Consider the following 10,135-nt stretch of genomic DNA (forward strand, 5'->3'; position numbering starts at 1 on the left):
ATTCCTGGGAATTAAACACAAAACCTTGTGCATGCTAGGCAAGCACTGTTGTATGGTTTATTTTCACATTTAAAAATGAACTAAAGGGGCCAGGGAGATGGCTCAGTGGAATAAGCACTTCCCTGGCAAGGGCCTGAGTTCAATCCCTGGTTCCACCAAAAAATAAAAAAAATTTAAAAATGAACCAGGTGATTTAGTAAAATTGTTTAATTTTAGTAATTCTATATTGTTAATTTAAGTAGTAGGGAGGCCTACTTACACATATATATCAATTTGAAATTCACTTTAAGTTTAACTTGCCTTTATAAATACATCTATTAGAGCTAAAAAGAGGTATAGTTTTCAAATTTTTTATTTTAATATAAAAAACTGTACTATGCCATGAGTTAGGTGCTAGCTATATAGAAGTGAGTAAGATACACATTTTTTCTCAGCTATGTCATCTTTTGGGGAAAATAGACAAATCAAGGATTTTTAGTACAGAGAGACAATTATAGTAAGATAAGAGCTATCTGTGTATCATACAACAGATTCTTTATTTCAATTTAAGTCAGTAAAAGCTTCGTAGAGAAAGTGTCAGACATCTAACAGTTTTATCTCTTATGATAAAAACATTTGGGTTTTGGGCCATTCTTGTTTGTAATTGTTCTACTAGAGAACAAAAGGTGCTGAATTTTTTCTTTTTCACATAAAGGCACATTTTTAAGAAATCACCGAAGAGAGGCCAGTGATCAGTAGTAACTTGTCCAGTTATAACTTTGAAGCAGTAGCAGTACCAGTGATTATTTGTCATGGGCTTTTTCTTGGTCATGAAAACTGAAGTCATAAATTGGAAATTTAAATTTTACAAGGGGTTTCTGAATTTGATATCATTTGGTGTTAAGTTGGTTGCACAAAAAATGCTTAACTTTACCTCTGTGTCATAAAAACTGTCACAAAAATGTATTGACTTTTATTTATACACATGGTGATAATTCGTTTGTGTTCATTATCAGTAGAAATTCACGGAGTATTAGCAAATCTGTTTTTATGTAATTTCTCATAGTTTTGACAGAATGCTTGTTTTTAGTCATGGGGCTTGAACCCAAGGCCTTTGCCTTGAGCTACATCCTCAGCTGTTTGTTTTTAAATTTTGAAGCAGGATCTCACTAAATTGCCCAGGCTAGGCTTGATTTGTGATCTTTCTGCCTCATCCTCCCAGGATGCTGAGATTATAGGCATACACACCACGTTCAGCTTGAACAGTTAGCTTAATGTTCTCAGTCCTTGGTTTATTTTCTATTTGAGCTGATGATTATGTGACAGTATAATTTCAAGGTGATTCAGATCTATGCAAGCTTAGTGTTCTGCTTAAAATAATCCTACACAGGTTAAAATAAGATCTTAAATGATTAATTACTTTTCTCTCTTTGTCTCTAATCAGAGAAGTAAGATTAGGGAGGAATGGTGTAGAAGAAATCAAAAGACATCTCTTCTTCAAAAATGATCAGTGGGCTTGGGAAACACTCAGAGACAGTAAGTTCATTTTTTCCTGCATGTCACAATTTCTGTTTGAAAGTAATTGTGCTAAACAGTCAGTTGAAAGTGCCTTGTTAAATATTTGTGTACATCTGCTGGAAATCAGAAGTACACAAATGCTGTTTAGGAATTGTCCTAATTTAGTGGAAAGAGTATTTTGAAATACTGTGAAAATTATACAGCTACATGTTTCATGTCCTACTCATAGCAAGATACAGTATGTATGTAGTTAATTCAGATTCAATTATAATCTGGTACTTGGTCTTCGTTGAATCTTTAGGCTTTAGTTCTTTCTTTGTTGTGGAGGATGGTACTTAATCTGTGGTAATGAAATGAAAATGTATATTCTTGAGAAATGCAAGTTATTCCTTTATTTTTATTAAAACTTAAAATATAAAAAGTTTTTTTTAATGTGTTAGTATATGGCAAAATCTTATGAGGATAATAAAAATTATGGTACATTTTATTAGGGTTGTATGGCTTGCAATTCAGAAATAAAAGTATGTAGTGTACGAGAAGTTTTCAATCTAGAACCTTTTTTTTTGTTTTTGTTTTTGGAAACAGAGTCTCAGTGCAATTCAGGCTTGCCTTGAATTTGTAATCCTGGTTCAGCCCCCTGAGTGCCGAGATTCCTTATGTGTTCCACCAGGATTGTTTTTAAGTTTTTAAAAGGAAAAAATTACACAGTAATTTGCAGAAAATCTTGCATTGGAAGATAGTAGAAATAATGGCATCAATTCCCATCATCTTTATGGATTTAGAAGGATTTTTTGTACTAAAGTTGTAGAAATTCTTTTTTTTTCCTTTCACTCAGAAAAATGGTAGTATATACCAGCCTCTAATTTCTTGCTTTCAGAAGCAGTGAACAGTAATAATGAAAACAAACTCACCTATGTAGTTTTTTTTTTCTTTTCAAAGTTTTATTGATAAACATATAGCAATGAGACAGTTTCAAATCAAATCGAAAGTACAGTTTCAACAAAAAATACACTGCATATATTCTTCTTAGTGGTTAATTGCTGTACAAGATGCAGACTTGTTATGTAGTTTTAAATACAGTTACAATTAGGTATTTGAAGTCCTGTCTACCTAGTTGAGACAATGACGGATGTTTCTTGGGGTGAGGGTTCTTGTTTTAAAGAAGTAAGTCATGTAGATTTTCCAGTTTTATGAAGTATTCTAAACACAGAATGTTTTAAAAGAAATAGTTAACATTGCTTCAAGTACAGCACAGACACAATGCCTAAGCTATGAAATTCTTAGGAAAATAAATTCTTGTTGAAATTAAGAAATTACACTACAACAAAGAATGTCATTAACCAGCTATCTGGAGAAGCTACTGGAGCAGCTTGACTTCCAGAGAATTTATATACACTGGTATATAAGGAACTTCTGTCTTCCCCTAAGTAAATGAGACATGATTGTGTTCGGACTGCAAGAGAAATTGTATAACAGCATTGAACAGGGACTGACACAGATGGTTACTCTGGAAAGCTTTATTTTTTATTTTTTTCAAGTTAATGCACTTCTTAAAGTTTAAGAAGGCTGAAAACGTACAAATAGAAATCTGAAAAGAAATTTAAAAAGGAACTGAATTACTTTTTGATAAAGTCTATTTCAAAGAAAGCTAGGGAAATGCATAACTATAGAATAATAATACTAAGAAATGGAACACTATACTGATTGGAAAACTGATATTATTTAAGAGAGGAGATGAAGGCAGACAAGATAGCTCAGCAGATTAAGCACCTGCTTAGGCAGAGCACAGCAGCTGGGGTTCGATCTCTGGCTTGCCATGCCGGCCTCGCCCCTGGGGCATGCTGAGATGGCGATTCAGACTGGGCAAGGTGGCATACTCCTATAATCCCCTGGCTTGGGAGGCTGAAAACAGGAGAATCACTACCAGTCCAATCTGTGTAGTGAGACCCTGTAGTAAATATTTTTTTTTGTAGTAAATATTTTTTTAAAAAATAAAAAATAGTAAGAGAGAGGATAACTTAGTAGATATATTGAACATCTATTATGTACTGAGCACTATTTTGTTTCAGACAGTGGGCAAACAGTGATTAGACCAACAGTTTTTCCCTCATGGAAATCATGGTCTCGTTAAATTGGAGAGTTCAAATCAATGACATTTTATTGTATTGCTCTGTATTCTTACCATAATTGCTTTACAAACTGAACTGCTCTGTTGGCTTATAGCAGCAAGTGAACTTTTTATTTAAAAACTATAATTTTTCTTGTGTACTTTATTAGTGCTTTTGGTTTTGTCAAGACCTATGTTGTAGAGCCAGGGATGTAGCTCAGCAGAGCAGCACCTGCCTGGCAAGCACGAGGTCCTGAGTTCAGTTCCGGTATCAAAATATCAAAAAACCCAAAATAGTTAAAAACAAAACAAAACAAAAGACCTATGCTGTTACCTGTAGGTTTGTTTAGATAGGTAGGTAGGTAGGTAGGTAGGTAGGTAGGTAGGTAGGTAGATAGAGCGAGCCATACTGGTTTTGTTGTGATAGAGGTAGCATACTTGTAAATAATAGATAGCTTTTCCAAATTCTAATAGGTCCTGTTTTGTGGTTATTGAAAAAAAGTACAAAAAGAAAAACTGAAGTCTGATAATTAACTTCAAAGATAATTATTTCAATAGTATTATATAGTGATTGCTATTAGTTGATTTTTTAGTAAGTCTCGGTGTCATTAGGCTTCAAATCATTTGGGATGTATTGTTTATGAGCTGTTAGGGAGAGCTAATTGGTGTGAAACTTTTTTTTGAGACAAGTTCTCATATTGCTGTGGCAGGCCCCAAACTCCTGGACTGAAGCAATCTAGAAATCAAGACAGCAGGCTTGTATTACCCTGCCACATTGATAGGGAATCTGTATACTCTACTTGTATATTTAATCTGAAATTATAATTTCCTTTGCGTTTGTAGCTGTAGCACCAGTTGTGCCCGATTTAAGTAGTGACATCGATACTAGTAATTTTGATGATTTAGAAGAAGATAAAGGAGATGAAGAAACATTCCCTATTCCTAAAGCCTTTGTTGGCAATCAACTACCTTTTGTAGGATTTACATATTACAGCAATCGTAGGTAAGTATTTAAATGATTATAGGGGTAAGTGATGACTTTGTTATATCCATACCATCTTCTTGGGGATAGCTGAAATTCATTTTAAGATAGTTTTAATGTTATATGCATTATACCATCTGCAGTGTTGGATGATATTTTAGTATCTTATATTTGATTTCTTTTAGTCTTATTTATGTTCAGGATATTGTTTTTCAGAAGTTTCACTGTATCTCCTCAAACAACAATTTATAGGTCAAAGGGTGCTGTTAATACAGATATTTTGGTCAGTGTTGTCATCTAAAGAGTTATGATTTGTAATTCATTTTGGCACAGCATAGAGACTTTCCTAGCTTTATCATCACTGTATTAATGTTATACAAGGTCCAGAATTTTAGGTCTTTAAAAATGTATATCCTCCCCAAACCATTTAGTGAGTTTGCTATGTTATTAAACAACTAAAATTACATATACTGTGATGTTGCATGAGAAATTTTAACCTTTCTGTATCTACTTCCCCAACAAATAGGGATAAAAAGACAACAATAGTAGTCATAGGTGTTTCGTAAAGGCAAAATAAATACCAGAACACAGCACTCAGAACAGTGTGTCTTGCAGGGAATAAGCACTTACTGTTAGCTGTTATTACCATTTGTATGAGTTAATGTTTTAATCTTTACAGAAATACTTGAGATATGAGTGTTCTTTTTATTACTATTATATTTCAGTACATAAAGATCACATTCCTCACAGGGATTTGGCACATGTACATAATACATCTTAATTCTTTTTAATCCCCCCTCCTATCTTCACCCTTGTACCCATTTGCAAAAGATCTATCTCCCTATTAATATTACTTCAGGGTCAAGGATATAGCTCAGCAGTACAGCACCTCCCTGGTAAGTGTGAGGTCCTAAGTTTGATTACCGATACCAAAACCAAAAATTACTTCAGTATGTTGACCATTCTTTTATTCAACGTGTATTTGATGATTTTGTCATATACACACCTATGCATGCACGCATGCATGCACACACACACAGCTGCTCATGTTGTGGTGGCCAGGCAGCAGAGAGTAAAAACAGAAGCTGGGAAAGGAGATAAAGCCTTCCAGTTCACACCCCAGAAAACTGGCCAGGCCTCACCCCCCAACAGCACACACAGCTATGGCTTCATCAGTGACTGTATCCGCTAATGGGTATAGCGCTGCCATGGCCCAGTCACCTTTTGAAAGCTGCACCTCTGAACACAGGCTTTTGGGGGCCATTCCAGATCCAAACCATTACAGTATCATACCTTCTCGATGTTTATACCCTAGTGAGGTTAGAGATAAATTGTACAATGCAGATTGCTAAGTACTATTAAAAACTAAACATTGTCATGTATTTGGTCCTGTTCTTTAGTTTTTCTTTGTGTTTATATTTTGTAACACAAAATAATTTTTAGGTTTCTTATCAGTGGAAATTATACTGTATTCAGTACATTAATTATACTGTATTCAGTATGAAAAGTGTTAGCATTTTTAATTAACAGTATTTTTATTTTTTTATGTATTTTTTTTAAATGGGAGAATTTATTTTATTTTTTATTTATTTATTTTTTTTGCAGAACCGGGGATTGAACTCAGGCCCTTGCGCTTGCCAGGGAAACGCTTATTCCACTGAGCCATCTCCCTGGCCCTTAACAGTATTTTTAAAGTAACTGGTTATTAGCTGAATGGGTAAAAGTATGGTTGCTTTTAATAAAGAATCGATAAGGTATCGATGAGTTCTTACAATATTTAAGTATATTTGAATATACTGATATTCATAGAAAGCTTCTGAAATTTTCACCCTAAAATTCAAACATCCTTTTAGTTGCCAAGAACAGAGATCTTCACTGCAGAAATATGACTGAATTAAACATGACTGAAAATAATCTTAAGGACTCAGTGAGGCAGTGATACATGCCCATAATCCCTCCACTTAGGAGTCTGAGGCAGGACAATCATCATGAGTTCAAGGCCAGCCTGAACACATAGGTCCTGTCTCAAAAAAATAAAGGAATAGAAGTATTAAGCTTTTAGCTACATTTTAAACATACTAACTCTTCTGTCCTCAAAGGCTACTTAAAGGACTAGACTTTATATAATACATAAAGGCACCTTGAAGAGAAAAGAAAGTAAAAAGATTAATGGCTCTGTACTGGTAGTGTCCTCGCATTTCCTTTCCACTGATGATTTCAGAATAGTTACTAATTTTGTAACAGGTTAAATTTCAGCTTTAGTTATATAGAGTATTAAATTTAGAAGACATCTTTCGGATAAAATTTGTCATTTGTTACATGGGACTTAAACTTGCTGCGTATCTGCTATTGTCTACTAGTTACTTGAATTTGTAGTTGATCTAATTTTTCAAGAAAATTAGGAAGTGGACTTAGGAAGTGACATTCCTATTCTTTTAAATGACCATTATATATGTTTAATAGTACTTAAAGGACACTTGATTATCTTTGTTCAGTTTTAATTAATACCCAATATGTTAACAACTGCTCCTAGCAGCTGTCCAATATACTGTAACTGTTCATTTCTTTTTGAGAGATTATCGATGGTGGAAATAATAGTATTGGTAGTGGTAGCCTCGTGAAGATAGTACTAGAAGCAGCAGCAACAGTACCTTACTTCTATATAACATTTGGTAGCTTGGAATATTTTTTCACATATACAGTCTACTTATATCTGTTTGATAATTTTGTATGACACCTAAAGATCTCTAAGGCTAACTGATCACTTGTTATGTATATACAGTTCTTTCTTTACACTGAATTTAAAGAATTTTTCAAGGGTGGGACTCACCAAAATTCAAAGAACATTACTCAGACTTTGGTGGTTGTTTTAGTTACTTAGACATAAACTCAATTTTTTTTTTTTAAAACCCAGGAAGGCAATATCTTCTTTTGTTAAAGAATAGTTGGGTGCAAGGGAGATAGTTGTACACATGTCTACCTGTATAAGAAACAATTTCTTCTTAACAGTTTTCTTACTCCTGGTTCTTAAATTCGAAAAGCTATAGAAAACAAAAAGTTTCTAGTTACTATTTGTTTGGTTTGCAAACATGTCATAACTTAGTCTTAGGGCCAAGAAAACACTGATCTGAAACTATATTTTATACTGCTTGGCATATTCATGTGTTACTATAGGAATATTAAGTGAGGAGGCGGGGTGATGGCTTGGTGGAATAAGCGCTTCCCTGGCAAGCGCAAGGGCCTGAGTTCAATCCCCAGTTCCGCAAAAAAAAAAAAAAAAAAAAAGGAATATTAAGTGATATGATTATAGGGTGCTGCTTAAGATTTATCTAGAGTTTTATTTAATATATGCATCATTTTTGTATTATTTCTAAACTAAAAGTATGAACTTGTACTTAATTTTGAAAAAAATCTCAGCTAAGTATATTGAACATAGAGTAAGCATGTGGTGTTTGTCATTAAATAGTAAAGACTTTTCTGTTTGCTTTCTTCTTAAACCCCAACCCTGCCCACCAGACACTTACCTTCAGCAAATCCTAATGATAACAGAACTAGCTCCAATGTGGATAAAAGCTTGGTAGGTATTTTCTTATTAGTTTCTTAAAAATTGCTTTGTGTGTGTACACGATACTAAGTACTCTTATATATTGCCTATGAATGTTCCTTTTTGTTTATTTGTTGTCTCTTCTCTGGTCTGATTTCTTGCCTCACTATCATCAGTGAAATGAATATCAGTATCAAATGAAATATGTGTATAGCCAGAAAGTACATTTATATACAGATTGGCAATAGTTTTCCTTTCAATCTTTAGAGTTTTGAATGTATGATAAAGAAGCCTTATATATTAAAGGTCTTGTTTGGAAAAGTGACAAGATTTAAATGAACAGTGTTTTGTTTTAGTAAAATAAGTATTGACATGAAATTTATACTTTAAACATTAATGTAGCTCCATGATCTTGAGAACTTACAGTTTTGTAACCATCATCATCTCTAGAACTTTATCATTATTCCAATCTAAAAATTTGTACCATTAAAGAATCACTCCCCATCTTGAGGACCAGCCAGATAGCGCAGCGGATTAAAGCACCTGCTTGGTTAGATGCAGGAGCCAGGGCTTCGATCCCCTGCTTGCCATGCTGGCCCCGCCCCTGGGGTGCACTGAGATGGCGAGTGAGTCAGTGTGTGATGGCACACATCTGTAATCCTTGCTCTTGGGAGGCCGAGAAACAGGAAGGATTACAAGTCTGATCTGTACAGTGAGATCCTGTAGACCCTGTACTAAATACATGAAAAAAAAAAAAAAGAATATTTCCCCATCTCATTTTCCTTCAGGCCCTAGTTGCCACCATTCTATTTTATTTGTCTCAGTGAACTTGAATATTCTACCTACCTCATATATATACATTTTCTGTGGCTGTTTCATTTCATTAGCATAGTGTCTTCAAGATTCATTTGTGTTGCAGGATGCATCAAAATTGTCTCCCTTTTTAAGGCTGAATAATAATCCCATTGTATTTTTTTAACCACATTTTGTTGTTGCATTTATTGAATGAAAAGAGTTTTGAGGAAAGGATTGTTACACTGCTAGTATGGGGGGGGTTGATAAAGATGCTCAAGTATCTGCTGATTAACGGTGGAAAGCCATTGCTCCTGCACTAAAGGGACAAGATAAGAAAATCTTGTTATATTAGCTCAGAGAAAACCTGAGATCAAAGATAAGGAACACAAAACCCTATTAGAACCACAATGCAGCAAGAAAGATGTGGGAGAAATGAGTATTTTTTTTTTTTTGGGACAGAACCCAAGTAAGTTTCTGTATTTTAAGAGTAGAGAATAGATCTTTAAGACTTCTTGAAGGGAGTTGGAGAAATGAAGAATAGTCAACATAATCAGCGTTAAATTTGTTCACTGAAAAAAATAAAGACAAAAAATTTGTTCACTGATAAGTAAATTACCCTAGTAATTTTAGTTGTGATTTGTTGCTTGTGTTCATGAGACAAATTTGAGTTTGAGTGAAGTTGAAAGGACTCTGTAGAAAAAAGTTAGTAGTAATTATCTGGCATCCTTAGAGTATTCTTGTGCTTGCTTCGGCAACACATATACTAATCTTTATTGTAATCTGTATGTGTTAAGAGGGAGCAGAAGAGTAGCAGCCACATTTTATAAGCCAGTCCAATTATTATCTGTCTGATATATTTTACTTGTTTTTTTTTATTTTTAAATATAAACAAGTCGTGGTAAAAAGAGGAAAAGACATCTTATTAAAAATTTTCATCCCATAGAGCTCTTTGACAAGTTATATAGCTAACAAAGGCTTAGAAATCATTGAAATAAGAGCAGTTTAATCTGGGAAAGGTGACAGTAAGGTGTGGCTATAATTCAAGATCTTACCTTATTGTCTGTAGGATTAAAGATACATTAGGACCTCACAAATATTCGGCCAGGTATGGTGGTGCTTGCCTGTAATCCTAGCACTGTGGAGGCTGAAACAGGAAGATTGCTGTGAGTTCAAGGCCAGCCTGGGCTACACAGCAAGACACTATCTTAAA

General features: G+C 34.2%; 1 protein-coding gene across 1 annotated transcript in view; it reads left to right on the plus strand.

Moving 5' to 3' along the window:
- Rock1 (Rho associated coiled-coil containing protein kinase 1) overlaps positions 1 to 10,135 on the plus strand; it is a 118,784-nt gene that overhangs the window by 49,652 nt on the left and 58,997 nt on the right. The window contains exons 9-11 of the mRNA XM_023720398.1: positions 1,424 to 1,515; positions 4,448 to 4,607; positions 8,103 to 8,163. Coding sequence (XP_023576166.1) covers positions 1,424 to 1,515; positions 4,448 to 4,607; positions 8,103 to 8,163 — 313 coding nt within the window. The remainder of the gene's footprint in view (positions 1 to 1,423; positions 1,516 to 4,447; positions 4,608 to 8,102; positions 8,164 to 10,135) is intronic.

The sequence above is a fragment of the Octodon degus genome, unplaced genomic scaffold (genome assembly GCF_000260255.1).
Source record: "Octodon degus isolate 3935 unplaced genomic scaffold, OctDeg1.0 scaffold00075, whole genome shotgun sequence".
Classification (NCBI taxonomy): Eukaryota; Metazoa; Chordata; class Mammalia; order Rodentia; family Octodontidae; genus Octodon; species Octodon degus.